This window comes from Chamaea fasciata, unplaced genomic scaffold (genome assembly GCF_029207755.1).
Source record: "Chamaea fasciata isolate MVZ Bird 193981 ecotype frontalis unplaced genomic scaffold, bChaFas1.0.hap1 SCAF_18, whole genome shotgun sequence".
In the NCBI taxonomy this organism is placed as follows: Eukaryota; Metazoa; Chordata; class Aves; order Passeriformes; family Sylviidae; genus Chamaea; species Chamaea fasciata.
Window position 1 is genome coordinate 3574164 of NW_027094103.1, and position 19576 is coordinate 3593739.

Consider the following 19576-nt stretch of genomic DNA (forward strand, 5'->3'; position numbering starts at 1 on the left):
CCTGTGCTCCAGGGCAATGGTTGCTCTCGGGCAGGGGCAGGGAAGCGGTTGTGCCCCGGTCCTGGGTGCTGCAGGGGAGCGGTTGTTCTCGGGGCCGCAGCTCAGCTCTCCCCGGCCGGGCCGAGCACGGGCCTTGCCCGCAGCCGGTCTGGGCGGTGCAGCCGCCGCCCGTCCGTCCCGTTCCGTTTCCCAGCACGGCGGAGCCGGGGCTCCCGGGACAGGGGCAGCGCCCGTCGCCGTGGCGCCGGGCCCGCCCCGGAAGCCGCTACCGGTTCCGGGGTCGCGGCGGAGCGATGGCGGCCGACACGCAGGTGAGTACGGGACGGGCCGCGCAGGGTCCGGCCCGGGCAGGGGAGACTGGCGGGGGCCGCGCCCGGGGCCGCGCCTCGTCCCGTTCCCGCCCCGCTGCGCCCTCGGCCCGGCAGCGGGGCCCGGCCCGCGCCCGAAGCCGCCCGGGGACGTGGCAGCCGGGGCGGGCCCCGCCGAGCCGCCCGCGCCGCGCCGTGCCCGGCCCGCGGGAAGGGGCCGCCGGCGAGCCCGGGCGGAGCGGGGGCGGCGGGGCCCGGCCCGATCGGGGCCCGGCACCAGCGCGGCTGCGGCGCCGCGTGCGGCTGTTCCCGGTTCGCACCGTCCGGCCGCGGTGTGACCGCTCTGTGCCCGGGCTGCCTGGGACCGCCGGCTTCCTCTCGAGGGGCTTGGGTTGTTCCCAGAGCAAATCCCGGTCTGCTCAGCAGCAGGTCTTGTACAAATACTGCCTTTGTTCTCTGTACTTGTTTGCGGAAGCATTGCTGGTATGGTGGCTGTGTAATGTGTGCATAAACATCCTAAAAAATAAAAGAAAAGCAACTGGTGAAGCCTGTCTCAGTGGCTTTTCTGTGGAGACTCGGTGGGTAGTCGAGATTTTGCAGTTTGTGTATGTCAGTGAGATGCTGGTGAGGTGCTGTAGTGTTATACATAATTTGTTTTTCATTTCTAGACTTAGGATAATCTTAACACGTTTTTCATGTCTGCACACCTCCCTCCCTGCTTGTCATTAAGCAGCATGAGTAAGTGCAGCTTGGTTTGAGTTTGCATATGATGAACTCATGCAATTGAAAGCTTTGAGAGAAGAGCAGGTCCATAACAGCAGCTGGTTCTTTTGGTTCTGGTGTCAGTGATATTGTTGGTCATCCTTTGCAACTCAACCCAGCCTTACTGTTCAGAGGTGCAGCACTGCTTCCAGGTAGTTTTTAAGGAGACCTGTGGTTGTGAAATGGTCACAAGTCTCAGGGAAGTGTAGATGGACTTTAAAGGCCAGGAAGCTGCTGTGCAGGATTAGCCTTCCAGCATGTCAGCAAAAAGCTTCACTGAAAGCAGCTTTGAAGAGCTCTTTGAAAAAGATTGCAAAGGGAAGGAACAGGTTTTTAAAAACATGGTCATTCGCTGCCTTTTGGAAAAATGATATAAAGCTGCTCAGTTTAAGAGCTGAATTTCAGAAGCCTTTCCTGGAGAGCTGTGCTTTGGTTTATGTAAATGCAGAAAACCTGGGCGTGTAGGTCTCCCTGGGTTGTCTGCAGTTCGAGTGCCCCTTCAGGACTACCAGGACATTAGGAGATAACACACGGAGAAGCTCCTTTGAATTCTGGAAGTTACCCTTTTTTGCTTTGAAAGGTCCTATACTCCAGATTATGGGTCCCAGCTCTTACTCTGTGTTACTTCTAGAGAGATAAGTGTGCCTTACAGAGCAGGAGAGCACAGATAATTGGAGAGCAGTTGTCCCTCAGCCCTGGGGAAAGAGTTTCACAGTGTGTGAAACACAGTGACCCTTCCTCGGTGGGTGAGATGGTGGATGCTCACATTTGGGCACTAAGAGGTCGTGTGACAGCAAGCGACATGTTCTGCCTGCCCTGGTTTGTGTTCTGTGGGTTGATATCCAGGGCAGTCTGATGTTTTTTCTGCTTTGTGGTTTTAGATTTCTGACACACTGAAGCGGTTTGCGGTGAAAGTTACTACAGCTAGCGTGAAGGAGCGGAGAGAGATCCTCAGTGAGCTGGGAAAATGCATTTCTGGGAAAGGTAAAAGCTTGGGGGCACTGTTCTGCTTACCTGGGTGGAGGAGAGTGTTAAAATGTTTTGTTTCAAAGGGCTGTGTGAGGGGTATTTGTTTGAGGGAGGAGGCAGCGTTTTGAGCCAGTGCTCCATCACAGGGTTAATTCCAAGCGTGAGGTTTGTGGGTAGCACAGAACCCCAGCTTTTGGCACATCTGCTTTTTCCAGTCAATAGTTGGAACATTGTGTATATTAATTCTTCATTAGTGTATCAGATGAGTTTCTTTCATTACTCCTGTCTTGTTCTTTTAGTACTCATGGAATATTTGGATACACACATGTATAGAAATGGGGAGCGTGGAAGATTACAGATGGTCTTAATAAAACAGCTGAAGCAAATTTTTTAATCTTATTTCTCTCATTTTCTGAAGATGACCATGTTTCATGTGTTCCATTTTTACCATTATTTTTAAAAATATGCATAAAATGTGTAAAACTAGCAAACTTTTACTGTGATTCTTGCAAGCAGTTTCATAGGTACGAGGAGTTTACTGATTTCAGTCATGAAGTGAATTGTATTTGTGTTAAAAATTAAGAGCTCAGTGATTTATGAAGAAGTATTTTGAAATACATTGTTACAGATCTCCCAGAAGGTGCAGTGAAAGGCCTTTGCAAACTCTTCTGCCTTACTCTGCATCGATACCGGTGAGTAAATTGTTGTGGAAAGGCTGTATTATGTAATCTATCAATATTTAGTAGTTAAATTGGTCTGGGTCATCTGGAAATGTCAGCATGCAGTGTTGCAGAGATGTATAGGACACCTAAGAGTGTCATCTTGTAATTACATTCTCAGGGGAGGATTGGCATTAAAAAGTTTTACGATATTTGCCTTGCATTTCACTAATAATTTTGAAATTAAAACTTTAATCCTGGGGTACAGTTTGCAAGAATGAACACCCATGTCCTTGTGAAGCAAGACTGGGGTGTCTTTCAGATGCCTTTTAGACAGTTTTAGGTGGGATTAAATTGTGGTCTGTTGTAGAGGAGCTGTTCAGAACCCATTTTCTTCTACAGTCTGCCGGAGGGCCTCCACATGACTGCTGTCACTTGAGGAAGGGCATGGAGGTTTCTGACAGAAACTTCTCCACTTTGCAGAACAGCAAGGATGAAACAGTTATTAGCTTGACTGCTGAAATGAGAGAGCCCTTAGTGTGGTGCAGGGAGGTAGCGGTGCAGTGTGGCAGGTTTAGGATGCTCATGGCCCCTGTTTGTCCCAGGGATGCGGCATCCCGCAGAGCCCTGCAGTTGGCCCTTCAGCAGCTCGCAGAGTCCCAGCCCGAGGCCACGGCGAAAAACCTGCTGCACTCACTCCAGTCCTCAGGGATCGGCGGCAAGGCTGGGGTGCCCAGGTGAGTCTCTTTGAGTGGAAGCAGGTCTGAGTTGCTGGTACTTCCTCCTGTTCAGAGTGAGCCTTCTGCTGCTGCCTGCAGGGGTGTTAAAAGTCTTTAGAGACAGAGCTGTTAATGCCATTCAGATATTTCTCTCTTTACTTCTTCCGTGTCATTTGGGAAAGCAGAGGGAATACCCTGATATAACTGCTGGTGGACTGGGGCTGAGTTATAGTTTAGCCTTTGTTAAACTTCAGGTCTGGGGACATGAGGAATAAACTCTTTCAAGAAACAGTCTCCGAAATTATTAGGAAAGGGAATTTCATCAACTGTCAAATGTTCTGCTGCCTCTTCTGCCATTTGGAAGCTTTGAGTGTCAAACCAGAGCTGAAACAAACGCCTTCTGAGGGTTGATTATTTCCTTTTCATACCAAGGCTTTAGCTGCATTTTTGTGTGATAAAATTGCCTGTCCATCAGGTGCTGTTTCTAACTTGGGCAAAATGGGTCTGTAATGGTCTAGTAGGTGTAAATTATGTCCTGGGAAGTGTAGATTTACCTCCCTCTCCTGTTTGTACGGCAGTAAGAGCAGTGGATCTGCAGCTCTGCTGGCACTCTCCTGGACATGCCTGCTTGTACGCACAGTCTTTCCAACATCTGACAAGAGGCAAGGAGAAACATGGAAAAAACTGGTAGGTTCTTTAAGGTTTGCAGAAATATCCCATCACAAATATAGACTTAAATATTTCTAGTGTGTTTAAGTTGCTGCAGTGTTGCAAACAATTCTGAATGTAACTGAAAACACGAAGTTAGAATCCAGGTTTAGAGGGGGATTTGGTGTATTGTGATCTCCCCTGTTCCCCTGGAGAAAGCAGGAGGTGTGTAAAGGATAAGTGGGGCAGTCTTGCACCTATGCAGTTGCTCTGCATACAGAGATGGCTACTGGCGCCTCTGAGGGGCATCTGCAGTGTGGCATGAAGTCCTCATGCCTCCCTTGAAATATCTCTGTATATACATCTCTGTCATACAGTGTCAAGTAGCTTTTCCCTTCCTTTCACTTCCTTTGGACAAATGTGTGACTGTGCTCTTAGCGCACTGGGGTATAGTTGGAGCAGATTTTAAGAAGAGATGTAATCTGTTTTCAGTGTTTCCAAAACTGTTAGGCATGGTTCTGCTCAGAGGTATTTGATGAAATCAAAGGCAGCTTGTTGGAAGAATTTAGATGATCTGAAGACTTAAGCAGATTCAGCTAATCTTTGACAATCATTGACATTTGGCATGTCTTGTTTGATACGAACTCTCTGAGAAGCAGATGCATAAAGGTTTTTTTGGCTGTTGCCTTTGGCAGGTGGAGGTTCAGTGTTTGCTCCTTTTGGAAGTCCTTGGAGGCTCTCACAAGCAGGCGGTGGATGGGGCTGTGAAGAAATTGAACAGGCTGTGGAAAGAGGTGATGTATACATTATGTGCCATGTTCTACAGCTGTTCTGTTCTGTGGTATTAATGTGCCTTGCTTTTCTCTTAAGAACCAGGATCTGGTGGATCAGTACCTATCCGTCATTCTTGGGCTTGAACCAAACCAGAGTTATGCTGCAATGCTGGGACTTGTGGTGCAGTTTTGCACAGCCCAGAAGGAGATGGATATTATCAAACGATACAAGGTAAATATATTATACAGCTTCTTGGGGGGAGGAATAAGAAGCATCACTTGTTATCATGAAGATGGGACTGAGTAGATGTCGTAGTGAAGCTGGCACTTTGCGTCTGCCCTAGTTTCACTATGTCAGTAGGCAGATTCAGTAATTCAGTAGTCCTGCACTTCTGACTGAAACAGCTGGGGTGTATTTAGAGAGGAGGTGCCAGATCCATGGCTGTTTGGTGTTGCCTGTGCGTTTCTGTGGATGTCCAACATACAGCTTCCTGCCTTGTCCCTGTTGTGGGAATGAAAGGCAGTGTGTAGCTCTCGGTGTGATTTGAGTGTTGGGCTCAGGGTAGAGCAGGGAGCATTGGTCTCTGCTTGACTGGCTCATGTGAGGGTGGAAGGAAATCTTTAAGAGGAGGAGGAGGAGGAGGTGGGGTGTCCAGCTTGGCACCTGATGGTGTGCAGGGAGCTGTGTACAGGTTGAGATGTGGCTGTAATCTGGTGTTTCTGCTTGTTCAGAGTGCTCTCCTGGATTTCTACTTGAAGACCATCCTTATGAGCAAGACAAAGCCTCAGAAGCATGTCCTGGTGAGACAGTGTTTAGAGCTGCTTGTGATGTTGTCCCACAGGCAGCGCTGCCCTGTGCTGAGTGCCCTGTCCCCTTTGCAGGACAGCTGTTCTCCGCTGCTTCGCTACATGTCCCACGCCGAGTTCAAGGACTCTGTTTTGCCAACTCTGCAGAAGTCCCTGCTGCGGAGTCCTGAGAACGTCATTGAGAGTGAGTCTGTCATCTCTGCATTGCTCTGTCAAAGAGCCTAAATCCTTAGTGCTCTGGAGCTGTTGGGGCAGTGTCACTCCGGGCCATGCTTTTGGTCCCTGAGTGCAGGCAGGATTGTCTGGCATCCAAGGGTTAGATGTGGAGAAGTAACATTTGTGGTGTAATCCCAAGTGCCAGGGTATGTGATAGCTACTGTTTGCACTGAGGACAGGATTTCACAACTGAGTGCTAAGAATAATTCTGAATTATTCTGTTCATTTGGCATCAATTTCAGTAGGTTTTTTTTTTTTTTTTATTTCTACTCCTTACTGCCCTGTCTGCTGTTGATGTGAACTGTGGGGAGGAGTGTATTAAAATGCCAGTGGCATATCACATTTTGTTAAGTAACTGTTTTTATCTATTATATTGTCAGCAATCTCTTGCTTGCTCGTATCTGTGAACCTGGATCTTAGCCAGTATGCTCTAGACATTGTGAAAGGACTGGCCAGTAAGTACTCCCACTTCTGGAGGGAATTATAAATTCAGAATAAAGCTTTCTGCAACTTTCTGGCTGTACCTGCAACAGCTTGATTGCTGGTGTAAAGGTTGTTCTGGTGGGAGGGAGGATGATGCTGTAAATTGGAACTGGAATAGTTCACATGATGGTTCCAGAAGCTGTATTAAGCCACATGTAAAGATAATTTTTACTTGCTGATTTTATGCAGTTTGTTGTAAGGATCCCTTAGCTCGTGCATTATTTTCTAGGTCATCTGAAATCCAACAGTGTGCAGCTGATGGATGAAGCAGTTGTGGCATTAAAGAACTTGGCTCGGCAGTGCAGTGATCCCTCAGCTGTGGAGTCACTGGCCAGGCACCTTTTTGCCATCTTAGGGGGTGAGTAAATTGTAGGATAAGCAGTGGAGATGAATCAAGGTTTGACAGCCTCAATGAGTTTTGTGTATTGTATTTTCTGTTCTCTTTACTGCCTCTATGGAAGAGGTGGCTCAGCCTGGATCAGGGATAATGGGGCAAGCTTTTGTGTTTTGGAGGAGATTCTTGATGTAACACAGAGCTGTTGCCTGTAATCACCTGTCACCTTTGTGTTTTTTTGTTGGCAGGCTCAGAGGGGAAGCTGACAGTTGTTGCTCAGAAGATGAGTGTCCTTTCAGGTGAGGATCTTAGAAAAAAGCTGCTTCTCTGGTGGAAGAAATTGAGCAGAAGGCTGAATGGGAGGGATCTCTACCTCAGCCTTTAGGATTTCCTGCCTGTCACTCTAAATTTGTTGTAGTTGGAAGCCATAAAGGGTGCTGGATACATACCAGTTCCTGACTTTGTAGTCAAAGCAAATAATTGGCTGGTAGGCCAAAAATTTTGTTCAATGGAGATAACTTGCACTCAGAGTGAAAATGAAGATAGAGGTCTGGCTGTGTGGTACGTGGTGGATGTGATATCCAGCTGTAGTGACAAGAAAAAGACATGTCTGTGCAAGGATTGAAGTGTGAAGGGTTGTTCTTGATAGGTTTTAGATATTTTGCTGGTAGTTGGGGAACTACTGAGAGAATTCTGTCCTTTCAGGGATTGGTAGCCTTAGTCACCACGTGGTTTCTGGACCCTCCAGCCAAGCTCTGAGTGCAACTGTGGCTGAGCTTTTCATCCCTTTCCTGCAACAAGAAGGTGAGACCTCTCGTCTTTGCTCTGGGTTTGCTAAGCTGCTTTCATCTTAAGCAGGATTTTCACATGGTTATTCAGGATAAATCTTCATTGTTCCCTGCTGTGTTACAGAATCTGTTGCCCTGTTTTGATGAGCAACCCCATAGAGACTGCTGTGCCTGTTAGGGGCACATGTTCTTTTCCTGCATCCTGATGATGTTAGCTGCTTTCTGTTTTATGTTCTGTCCTTTTTGCAATTGCTGAACTGATGTGAGCTCTGTGATTCCCTCCAGTCCATGAAGGCACACTGGTTCATGCAGTCTCTGTCCTGGCTCTTTGGTGTGTTCGGTTCACCACGGAAGTTCCTAAAAAGCTGGTAGAATGGCTAAAGAAAGCCTTCAGCCTTAAAACCTCAACTTCAGCGGTGAGACATGCCTACCTGCAGTGCATGCTGGCCTCCTTCAAAGGTAAAACCGGGCAGCTGTTAGTAACTCTTGGCTGTGGGGCTTAGGAAGAGAGTTACCAATCTTTGTACTTCCTGATATAGAGAGCCGTGCAGATTAGGAAAGATTTTGTAAGGCAGTGTCTGTTTACTGTCCTCCTTCATATTTCTCCTGTAACTCTCCTTTGCCTTCAAGTTTATAAAGGGGGTTTGTTTTGTATAACTAAAATCACTGCCCATAATGCTGTCTTTCATAGATCTCAAAGTAATTTTTGTTTACTTTATTTTTGTCTTGCACCTGAATTGTAAGGTTTCTAACTCGGGGGTCATACTTTTGTTTTATATAGCACCCAGCACAGTGGGATCTTGGTTTCTGGCTGTGACTCTTGGAAATTAAAAATAAACCAAACAAAACTGGATTTGAAATTTAAAACTTGAGGAATTATTCCTTTTGGTGATCCTCTAGAGATTTACATCTGTTGGTCCTGCCCCCTTTGACTGCAGCATTTCATCCACATTTGTAGACCTCTGGGATTCCTTAACTTCTGAATGTTTAAAGTGAAACAGATGGTCATGACTTGCCAGGAATTTGCTTTCCCTCTCTCAGGGAAACATTAATCTTTGAAGTCAGACTTCCTGTGACTTGAAGTAATTCCTTTAATGTTACTGAATTAGCCTTTTTTTTTTGCATCCCATGAACAGAAACTTAATCTATTGAGATGGGACTGTTCTGTCTGTGAGGAAAGGATTGAAGGGGTTGCCATTGAGCTTTTTGGAGTTGCAATTTAGTGATAGTCATTGGCAAATACTTTGGGCGATTCAGCCTTCCCAGTGTGTGTCTGATTCCTTTCCTCATCTCCTGGCAGATAGCTGGGTTGTAAAGTGAGGACCATGCTGTTTTGTCATGTGTCTCTTTTGTCCCCTCAGGTGACACATTATTGCAGGGAATGGACTTGCTGCCCATGCTGATCCAGATAGTAGAAAAAGCAGCATCTCAAAGTACTCAGGTTCCCATGGTAACTGAAGGAGTTGCTGCAGCTTTATTGATCTGCAGGATGTCTGTAATTGAGGGACAAACTGGTAAGGTCACAAAACAGCTGCCAGAATCCAATACCAACAGGTTGTGAGGGTAAACACTTCTTGACAGGAAGATACTCTTTCTTAATCTGTGTATAGTTTCTACATAGAGAATAGTTGGTATTCTATAAACCAAGGAAAGATTAATTTTTAATTTTTTTTTAAAATTTATGTCAGTGAAGAATTCTTACTCTTCCATGGCTTTGCAAATTCCAGCTTCCATTCACATAGGGTGATATTCCTCTTTATCCTGACAGGAGTTGTTCACCCTCACCTTACATAGTTGGATTTAACTGATGCATTGGAAGTATTAATTGATTGTTATTTGGGTAGTGTTTTTACAAACCTTGGGAAGGCATAGGGACTGGAATTCTGTCTCCCATCAGAGGATATAACAAGAGCTCTCTGAGTTCATACGTCTGTCGGGATATAAAATTTAGGTGTGTTGTACCAAATGGACACTACTTCCCTCCTTTACTTCTAGAAAGATTTACCCTTTGAAAGATTAAGGTGAATCAGACTTTACATTTCGCACATATAAGTCAGAGAAAGGTATTTGTCAGCTGGTGTTTTTTGGGCGTGTTTATAGTTCTGAGTGAGAGAAATGAGAAGCTTTAGAATTGAAGACAAGTAAGGTTAGAAGTAACTCGAGGGATTTCAGGAGAGAGAATTCTACTGTATTTTATGTGCACTGATGAATTCTGACTTATTTTGAAACATCCTTGATGGACATCTGTTCTTTTCCTGTCAGAGTCTAAGCTGAGTGGTTTCTGGCAGCTGATTTTGGATGAGAAAAAACAAATTTTTACATCTGAGAAGTTTTTGCAATCTGCGTCAGAGGAAGGTAAGTTGGCAGTTACTGTATATCCAGTTGCTATTTAACTCTGTTTCTTAGTACTTGTCAAGAACTAATGTTGTTAGCCCCGTTCTGTGATCCTTGGAGGATACAGTTTCAGATTAAAATGAGCTGTGTACTCTTCAGAAGTGCATCTACATTAACTGTAGTCTAACCTTGAAAATGAATTAATTTATTTCTTCATGAACCTGAGTTATCACTTATTTATCATTCCAAATGGTAAAGAAATGGAAGGGCCTTGAGACAGCTGACACTCAGTACCCATTTCATTGCCACTGAAGCCATTTTGGCAGAGCTCAGGAATTAACAGAACTGAAGCACGGAGCATGGTGTTTATAATTTGCTTTGCTCTGTCAACTTAGACCAAAATAGGTCACACACAATGGTCAGGAAAATTGTCCTGGGATCCAGCTAACATCATTTCAATGAAATCATGGTTCAGTTCCCAGTCTTGGCAGATCTGAGTTGGATTTGTTTCTAGTTTCAATGAGAAGATTATGTAGAGGCTCAGTTTGGGGAGCTATTTTAATGTGTCCTGCTTGCTGTTCATTTGTTTTCAGGTAAAAAAAAATCTGTTTCCTTACCAAGACTCATGCTGTTTTAAATATTTGTCTTTTCCCCCAGCCATGTGTACAGTGCTGCAGCTGACAGAGCGCCTGCTCTTGGATCATGCACAGCGGCTGCCTGAAAGCAAAGTTCAGTACGTACGGTGACTTGCTGTCCCCAGTCCCTGTCTGACCCCAGAGTGCTGCTGTGGGCACTGGGGGGGTGGGCCTGGGGCTTTGCAGAATGTAGAACTCCTGGTCCTTTGTGTCCCCTTGGTTGCAGAGCTGCCTCCCTGGCTAACCCCGTGTGTCTGTGTTTGCAGGCAGTACCACCGTGCCCTGGTGGCCGTGCTGCTGAGCCGCACCTGGCACGTCCGCAGGCAGGCCCACCAAACAGTGAAGAAGCTCTTGTCCTCTCTGGGAGGGTACAAGCTGGCCTATGGGCTTTTGGAGGAGCTCAAAGCGGTTCTCAGTTCTCATAAGGTGAGCAGCCAGCCAGTGTCTGCTCAGACAGATGTTTGAGTGGTGCCAGTCACCTCCCTGCCCTAGGTTTGCTGTTAGCATTGACATACAGCCTCATGTGAACAGGATTCAGCTCCAGATGATCTCCTGGAATGCCACTTGTTACTGGATTACTGCATAGTACACTGTCAGTGTCTGGAGAATGTCTAGTCTTCCCTTCATACATGGAAAAGACATATTCAAAATGTTTTGGGAAGGAAGCTGTAGTTTTCCATGTATTTTTATTATTTTAATGCAAATTTAATCTCTGAAAGACCAAGTGCTTAATTCCCTTTTTTTTTTTTTTTTTTTTTTTGTATCCTGGTTCTTTGGCCCTGGCTTATAGACTGCAGAAGTTGGGCATACTGTTCCTCGCCAGCTGGCTCAGCCTTTTCCAGAGTCCTTGCCAGAAGTGATCATTTTAGTTTTATTTTACCCCAGCTTGCCAAATCCTGTATAGTCCTCCATTCTTAATCTTCTTGTCACTGTCATCCCTGTGCTTTGGTTTTGCTGTTATCCTGTATCCCGTTCTTTCCTTTGAAAACCTCAGGTTTTTGGTATTGACAGGGAGATGGCATTCAGCCTGTGCTACTGTGGGGAAGTGTGCTCAGGTCTCAGGAAGGTTTGGTGTTGTCCATTCAGGTTCTGCCTCATGAGGTGCTGGTGACAGAGGCAGGAGAGCTGTCGGAGCTGGGAAGGACGTACATTCCCCCTCGTGTGCTGCATGAGGCCCTCTGTGTCATCTCCAGTGTGGCAGGGCTGGATGTGGACTCCTTTGAGCCAGAGAAGCTGGCCCTGGAGATGCTGCTGGTGAGCCATCATCCATCTGTAGGTAAGTGCAGGGATAAGACTCTCATGGCCAGTGTATGAGGTTTTATTGTACCTTTTTGGTTTTTTGTGCCAGCAACCTGCTTCATGTTTATTATGCTCATTTATTCTTCTTGCTAGTGGCAGTGCAGCCAGGACTTTGGCCAGCCCTCCTCATCAAGATGAAGATAGATCCTAAAGACTTCATTACCAAACACCTGAATGACATCTTTCCCAGGATCACCACCTACACTCCAGAGAATCAGGTGATAAACGGCTTTCCTTGTGTTAGTTTTGGGAGAAATCTTGGAAGAGTTCGGTACTGACTGGTCTAAAAGGAAGGAAAGCTGTCTAAAAGGTGGGGAAGAGGGAGGTTAAAAGGGAATATCTCTGGGGAAAAGGAGCTGGGATTTAAGAGGAAAAGAATGTACAAGCAACTGAGTAGAATTTTAGATAAGATCCAAGTACCCACTGGACAATGAATTGGGGATTGGAAAGTAGTGGGGCTGCCTCAGCAGGCCATACTGCTTGGAGACAATTTGAAGCAAGACTGATTTTGTTTTTTCCTTCATTTTCCTGACAGTCATCTATGAATGCAGTGGGGTCTCTCTCCCTGCTTTCACCTGGCAGAGTGCTCCCACAGCTCATCAGCACTATCTCAGCATCAATGGAGAATCCAGCTCTGTGCCAGGTTACTCGAGAGGAATTTGCCATCATGAAAACACCCGAGGGAGAACTGTATGACAAATCTATAATACAGAGGTAAGTCTTCATAATTTCTTTGTGCATCTGGGGATTGATCACTGCTGATATTCTTGCCAGTGGGTGACTGGGTGTGTCAGATGCTCTTTCTGCACAGAAGTTCCTGGAGTTTTATGCCTGGTCCTTGCTCCAGAGCAGTGCTGATTCTTTCTCCACTTTTCCTTCTCAGTGCTCAACAGGATAGTATGAAAAAGGCTAACATGAAAAGGGAGAACAAAGCTTATTCCTTCAAGGAACAAATCATTGAGCTGGAGCTGAAGGAGGTGAGTTGATGGAAAAAGGAATGCCAGGCTGGTCAGAATCTTCACTGCAAGTTGTGTCTCGTTCCATGGCGTATGTGTGTGTGCTGGTGGGAAAGATTCTCTGAACTACTTGGAATACTTCTATCTGTATGTATCCCATTTTTTAAACAAAGGTTGACCTCTCTTATTTCTGGAGTGGGTGACATACCATCATCCCCTGTAAAGAACTGGACAGCACTTTTTTATACCAAATAATCTGTGAGCAATGCGGAGAAACTTAGGTTACCCTGCAAAAGGTCCTCCTAAGTGTTGTTAACCTGCTGGTTTTCATTTTGTGTCTTTACTCAAGAGGGATATACTTGGAAGGATATTTTCATACTGTTTTAAAAAGAAATTGCAAAAAACCCCATTTCCAACTTGCTTCTCTGACTAATTGAAGGGAAGGTGTTTGTAGCTGCCAGATAATGATGACCATGGCTCTCTGTTGCAGGAGATAAAGAAGAAGAAGGGAATAAAGGATGAGGTGCAGCTGACGAGCAAGCAGAAGGAGCTGATGCACGCCCAGCTGGAAAGAGAGGCTCAGATAAGGAAACGGCTGAAGGAAGTGAGTTTTGGTTGTATTTTTTGCCACCTCTGAAGCCAGCATGACCCAAATCACTGATAGAGAGAAAATGGTGTAGCAATCACCTCTTTGTTTCTGTTATTAGAAATGAGATTTAATAATGTGATTTTTTTTCCCAGTGGAGCTTTTTTTTAGGGTAATCTCTTGAACTGTTTCTCTTACAGCTTGATAATGAGCTGGAAACAGCTCTAGGACTCCTGGACACTGTTATGAAGAAAAAGCCTCCCGGTCTCACTCAGTACATCCCTGGCCTCATCAGTTCCTTCTTGCCACTTTTTCGATCTCCTTTGGCTGCTCCAAGGATTAAGAAGCCTTTTCTTTCCTTAGCTTCCTGTGTCATGCCTGCTCGACTGAAAACCTTTGGTGAGTATTTGCAGTTGCTGTTTAAGGGCAGGGTGTGTCATTTTGACGGTGGTGAAAGTTCTTGCCCTTACAGATGGTGGATCATGACCATGTACCACAGAAAGCCAGGAGGAAAAAATCACCTGGAACAGTGTTTAGGGAGATGACTGATTTCTCAGAGATCCTACTGCTGGGTAGGACTGGCACCAAAGACAAAGACTTGTCTGATCAGTGACCAGCTCTGAGGAGCAGCTGGTCACTGTGGGACCATCTTCCCTGTGCAGAGTTTGGAGGGTGTGAGTGTAACTCACACATGGGAAGAAATCTGTCCCCTGACAGCCCTGGGCTCGGCTTCCTGCTCTGAGCCTCTTTGCAGCCTGGGCTCTTGCCTAGAGCTTTGTTACAATTCTTGGGTCTGTGTTCCTGGGGCTTTTTCTCTCGAGAAGTATTTTGGTTTAGCCCTCTCATGGATTCTTTATTCTTCCATTCCAGGTACTCTAGTAAGCCACGTGACCTTGCGCCTGATGAAACCAGAGTGTGAATTAGATGAATCCTGGTGTCAGGAAGAGCTGCCTGTTGCTCTGAACAGAGTGGTCAGTTTGCTGCATGCCCACACCATTCCCAGCCGAACCAGCAAGGGAGAGCCAGGTATGAAGTATGGTAGATATGGTACATCCTGCTGACGCTGCCCCCACCTCCAATAACTATGAACTGATTTAGTTTTCAGTGTTTGTATTATATTTTGCAAGCGAAACTTCACTTCTTTTTTAACTGGATAGCTGTTCATAGATAGGAAAAACTTTAAGGGTTTTTTCCTGCTGGTAGTAGTAGAAGTGATGTTGCAACTATAATTAAGTGTAGAAATAAAATAACAGTATTTTTTCTTAAAATGGTTCATACTGAAATAACAAGAGTGAAATTAAGGCTCATCTTTGCCAAGGACAGCTCCTACCTTTCAACACCACTTAGCATAAGGGATTCAGTCAGACTAAGTGGAGAGACGAAATAATTGCTTGTTATCTGTGATCACAGCAGTGAAGTGCCCATGGCCTCTGCTTGTTTGCCGTGTGGTGCTGCAGTTCATGAATATTTTATACTGGCATGATGGTATAAAGAGCAGTTCTCTCCACTCTGTAATGTGAAGGCTGCCACCGATATTTTTACAGTGCAAGGCAATGATTTGAGTAAAAGTAAAGCTTTTTTCTTGTTTTTTTGTTTTGTTTTTTTTTTAAATTTTATTTCCTGGAGTTAATTTTAATTTAGGTTGCTTCCAGAATCTTCACAGTGGAGTGCACAAGTACTTGTGCCACTTCACTGAAGATAAGAGTATAGAAGAGGAGGGTTGGTGTGTGTCCTTTGAGGGCTGGGATGGCTTTGGCTGTCTCAGGATGTACTCCTGGGATAGAGGTGATTCACTTCAGCCAGGCTTTGGAGCTGTTGATCAAATAACCCAATCAAAAGCTGCTGTGGGAGATGGTGTATATTTTTAAGGTAAATGTGGGATTCAGTTTGGTCCCGTAGCCCCATAGTTCAGTTCTCTTGCTGTTCAGTGGTGTGACTGTGGCACGTCACTGTCACAGCTGACCAGTGGCCATTGGCCATGTTGATCACCACTTCAGTGCGGAACATCTCAGTGATAATTTGGTGTCTCTGCTGTGCTATTTATTGCTGTAGTAAGTGCACGTTCATTTGAATCCTTTTCCAGAAAATAGTGGAAGTATTTTTAGTCCTTCAAGATTTCCTATATTGTTTTATTAAATTAATATCTAATCATTTTTTTCCACTTTTGCAAGACAAGGGCAGTAGTTTCCACAGCACTTTGTTGGACAACTCATACTATATTCCCAAAGGATTTTTCCTCATTTTTGAAGTTCTTTGGAATATGTGTGATATGGTTTAGTAGAGATTAATTTCTTAGGTTACTGTGGGTCCTAGGAGACACCATACCTCCTTGTAATGTGGATGATAGAGTTTATCATTCCTTGCTGAAATGCTAAGATACATCCTATAATCTTTCTTGTGTTGGTCAATACCAGTTACTGTGTAAGTAGAACATTTTTCTTCTCCAATAAAGCTTTCTTTCTCGTGTTGTGTGTAGAGGGACAGTGGTTTGAGGCTAAAAATATCTGGCCAGTTTTTAAAAAAGAAAAGTAAAATGTAAAAGCAAACAGATACTGAGCAAACAGAGAGAAAAATCCCACATGAGAAATAGAGAGGGTTTTACTGAAGCTGTTCATGTTAAATAGGAGCTCAGAATGTGTTTGGGATTTAATATTTCTCCCTTGAACTACTTTTGCAGTATTTTTGCCCTACATAAGCTGACTAATACTGCAGTATTGTATCTGCAATGCTCTTCATCTGCATTTAGAAATTTTAACTTGGGCATTCTCTGTCAGCACAGATAAGATACAGAAAGGAAATGTTTTCTGTAGGCACCTGGACTAATGAAGGACTGGAAGGAGCATTTTTATATGCTATAGCCAAGGGCCTGTAGAAAAGGAAGGAGCAAAATCTTTTAGCAACCAATCCGAAAACTTTAATTTTTCAAGGAGATGAGTGGAAGCTTGCACCAGAATTAGAAGGACCTAATGCTCAAGGATCCAGCTGAAGGTTGGAATGACGGGTTAGCTAAGTTGGTAGGAAGTGCAGCTGACAAACAGGGCCTTGCTTTGGGACAAATGAACTTTATAAGTGACTGTCTAATTCATTGAATTGTTTCAATTCTATTTACAGTATGTATTTCTATACTCTTGAGGCGTTGGTACTAATTTGGAATCCTAATGTGACTTTAATTGAAGCCAGGTAGAATCATAGAATCATTTAGGTTGGAAAAGACCCTTAAGATCAGCAAATCCTACCCTTAACCTAACACTGAAATGCCAAGAGTCACTGTTGGGGCTACACTGTTGCTGCTATTAAGTGGCAAATACTTAGGTTTACTCAGCATCTTTGTGCATAAGGCTGAAGCTTGGCCATATCTCTTACGAGCTACTCAAGTGTACATTTTATACCAGTCAGTATTATCAACCAAGTCATGGGAGGATCAGCTGTGTGTTCACAGGATGATTTTTCCTTTTTACAGGTGCTGCCCCATTATCAGCTCCAGCATTTTCCTTAGTCTTTCCTCTCCTGAAGATGGTTATGACTGAGACACCCCATAACATCGAAGACAAGGAGGAGTTTCTGGTCAAGATTCTGCAGATTCTTACAGTCCACGCTCAGCTGAGATCATCAGGAAATGGCCAGTCTTTGTTGGTGGATGAGGTGAGGGCTGTGGGGTCAGATGACCTCCATCAGATGTGCCATGGGATAAAACAGCTGATGTATAAACTGGACAAAGCAGATGAATTCTCCAAGTTAGAGTTAAATGTAAGGGATTGCCATGGGTTTTGGTACCTGTCTAGCCCTAGGTTTTGACTGGGATTTTTTAAGGAGTGTCATACATAGGCAAGGCACTTTGAAATCACAAGATAAAAGCCTTTTTCCTTCCCCCCTGCCCTTTTCTCCCCTCAACCTTTCAGAATGGCCCAGAGTTGTTGCCCCGCAGGGACATGCTGGTTCTGCTGACCCGGGTGATAGGAACGGGTTCTCCACGATTACAGGTGAGTGCTCAGCTTCATAACCACATCAGGATTCTCCCTAAGTTTCATCAGCATCTGAATGAGGGAAATGTACCCTTTGGTGTAAGTCTCTCATACTGCTGGTTGATACATTCCCAATTATCTTCTGTGTTTATGGTATTCTTGGATTAAAATGTCTGCATATCTTTTCTGTGGGTTTTATTGCACCAAATATATTCTTCAGTTTTCCAGAGGTGACATTTTTTCATTCTCTAAGGCCTTGCTCTGCCAGATAGGCTCAGTAGTCTCTCCTCTGAGTGTTTGTTGTAAGGGATGAGAAGGACAGAAAGATCAATAAAAAGCAAAGAGTTGGGCTGAACTTGTCACGTCTCGGTTTTGTCACTGTTCTTTGGGACTTTGTTCCACTGTGACAACACTCAGCGCTTGCTCTGACTGCAGCTCAAGGTGCAGTGGAGTCTGTGACACTTGCTGGTGCTGTTATAGGTGCTGGCCTCGGAGGCGCTGACGGCGCTGTGCGCGAGCAGCAGCGGTGAGGACGGCTGTGCCTACGCCGAGCAGGAGGAGATCGATGTGCTCCTGCAGGCCCTGCAGTCTCCTTGCATGAACGTTCGAGATGCAGCTCTCAGGGTAGGTGGAAATCAGTTTTTGGGAGGTGAATCTTCTTTCACCTAGATGCAGAGAGGCTTCAGCTGTGATGCCAGGCTTTGGGCAGTGGTTCAGAGGCAGTCTGAACAATAACGCTCCAAGTCATGCTCTTTGTGCTGCATTTATCTGCACAAAGGAGTACTCTGGGTTTATCCACACCTTTGTTTCCTTAAAAGAGGTATAATTAGGACTACTTAACACCTTCTGTTTACAATTGGATAGAGCTTAGTCTTAAAGAGAGAAGCTGTCAAAAAATTCATGTTTATACTAGGCCTTGTTATTGGAAAGCTTCAGGCTTAGTCACTTCTGAGAACACAGAAAGAAAAACCTGAAGTACTTGGTGTTCTTTGCCATGAAACAAATTCCAGCTTAGGCCACCTGAGCTGTCTTGTCTGTACTTAGAAGCAGAATAGACTCTAGTCACCAGAGCCTCTCAGCAGCCTGCCTGTGGGGAGCACTGTTCTTGAGTCCCACCATCTCACCTACTAGTAACAGGAAGTCCTTGACCATCATGGGCAGTGTGAGGCACAAGCAAACATGAATTTTGACACTTCCAACCACTGAGAGCTTGACTTGCCAAAAGTTGTAAGTGTTTTAAAGTGTTTATTTCTAAAAATCAGGTCCTTGCACTGATTTTCCTGTTAACTAATTCAGGGACTGATGGAGCTACAAATGGTTCTACCAACCCCAGACAGTGATGAGAAGAATGGACTGAACCTGTTGCGTCGCCTCTGGGTAGTAAAGTTTGACGTTGAAGATGAGATTCAGAAGCTGGCAGAGAGGTAAGGGTTCTTCTTTGTTGATTGGGTTTTAGAGGGACCTCTTCTCTGCCCGTGGCATGGAGCTGCACTCAAGGGCCTTGCCCCATAGCTGGAGGGCACCTGTAGGTCACTCCAACTGTACATGTGGTAGTGGCTTCTTTGCTGAAGGGTGACCCATCACCTCTGTGTGTGTGCTGCAGGCTGTGGGAGTCCATGGGTTTGGAGCTGCAGCCTGACCTGTGTTCCCTGCTGATCAAAGATGTCATCCACCACGAAGAGGCAGTGCGACAGGCAGGAGCTGAGGCTCTTTCCAGAGCTGTAGCTCAGTACCGAAAGCAAGCAGCAGAGGTCATGAGCAAGCTCACAGAGATCTACCAGGAGAAGCTCTATGTAAGTACTCTTGCCCTAAGGGGTTGACAGGCATGAGCTGCTGCTTTATTTTCTGTTAGTCACTTATCCTTTTGTCTGTCCTGAAGATGTGCATTGAATCTACTGTTGTCCTGTTTGAGCTTAGCACAGACTTCAATGTCTTGAACTTCATGTTATCAGCCACTGATGGCACCATTGGACAGGTGGGAGGGGTGCCTTAGATAATACAGAAAGGCTGTGCTAGGGCAGTGTCAGTTGAAGTAATTTTGACCCCAGACTTGCTTTCTGCTTGTTTTTTCACCTTGCTCTTCTGCTAGTGGTATCATTACTCTGTGCAGTATTATCAAATGGCATTGCAGGTATGGTTGACAAATTCTCTGCGTGCCTATACTTAGAAAAGGCATTTTAATGAAATCTTTTCTCCTTCCAGAGGCCACCTCCAGTTTTGGATGCTTTGGGACGAGTGATATCTGAATCACCGCCTGACCAGTGGGAAGCAAGGTACAGTCATATTCAGATTGATCTCATCTTTTCCTGTACATCCAAATGAAATGTTTTTGATTTTT

At 45.2% G+C, this 19576-nt stretch overlaps 1 protein-coding gene across 1 annotated transcript in view; it reads left to right on the forward strand.

The window, feature by feature from the left end:
- The first annotated feature begins 282 nt into the window (after positions 1-282).
- Positions 283-19576, forward strand: part of GCN1 (GCN1 activator of EIF2AK4) — a 38276-nt gene continuing 18982 nt past the window's right edge. Inside the window, exons 1-31 of the mRNA XM_066199379.1 lie at positions 283-311; positions 1952-2054; positions 2668-2731; positions 3304-3435; positions 3996-4104; positions 4761-4859; positions 4936-5070; positions 5571-5639; positions 5721-5829; positions 6242-6316; positions 6574-6702; positions 6927-6977; positions 7384-7482; positions 7752-7925; positions 8828-8980; positions 9729-9821; positions 10458-10533; positions 10702-10861; positions 11522-11711; positions 11828-11952; positions 12270-12448; positions 12618-12711; positions 13181-13294; positions 13477-13675; positions 14147-14302; positions 16737-16918; positions 17176-17256; positions 17719-17862; positions 18535-18662; positions 18842-19031; positions 19441-19511. Of these exons, the coding sequence (XP_066055476.1) occupies positions 294-311; positions 1952-2054; positions 2668-2731; positions 3304-3435; positions 3996-4104; positions 4761-4859; positions 4936-5070; positions 5571-5639; positions 5721-5829; positions 6242-6316; positions 6574-6702; positions 6927-6977; positions 7384-7482; positions 7752-7925; positions 8828-8980; positions 9729-9821; positions 10458-10533; positions 10702-10861; positions 11522-11711; positions 11828-11952; positions 12270-12448; positions 12618-12711; positions 13181-13294; positions 13477-13675; positions 14147-14302; positions 16737-16918; positions 17176-17256; positions 17719-17862; positions 18535-18662; positions 18842-19031; positions 19441-19511 (3701 nt within the window). The 5' untranslated portion in view covers positions 283-293. The remainder of the gene's footprint in view (positions 312-1951; positions 2055-2667; positions 2732-3303; positions 3436-3995; positions 4105-4760; positions 4860-4935; positions 5071-5570; positions 5640-5720; positions 5830-6241; positions 6317-6573; positions 6703-6926; positions 6978-7383; positions 7483-7751; positions 7926-8827; positions 8981-9728; positions 9822-10457; positions 10534-10701; positions 10862-11521; positions 11712-11827; positions 11953-12269; positions 12449-12617; positions 12712-13180; positions 13295-13476; positions 13676-14146; positions 14303-16736; positions 16919-17175; positions 17257-17718; positions 17863-18534; positions 18663-18841; positions 19032-19440; positions 19512-19576) is intronic.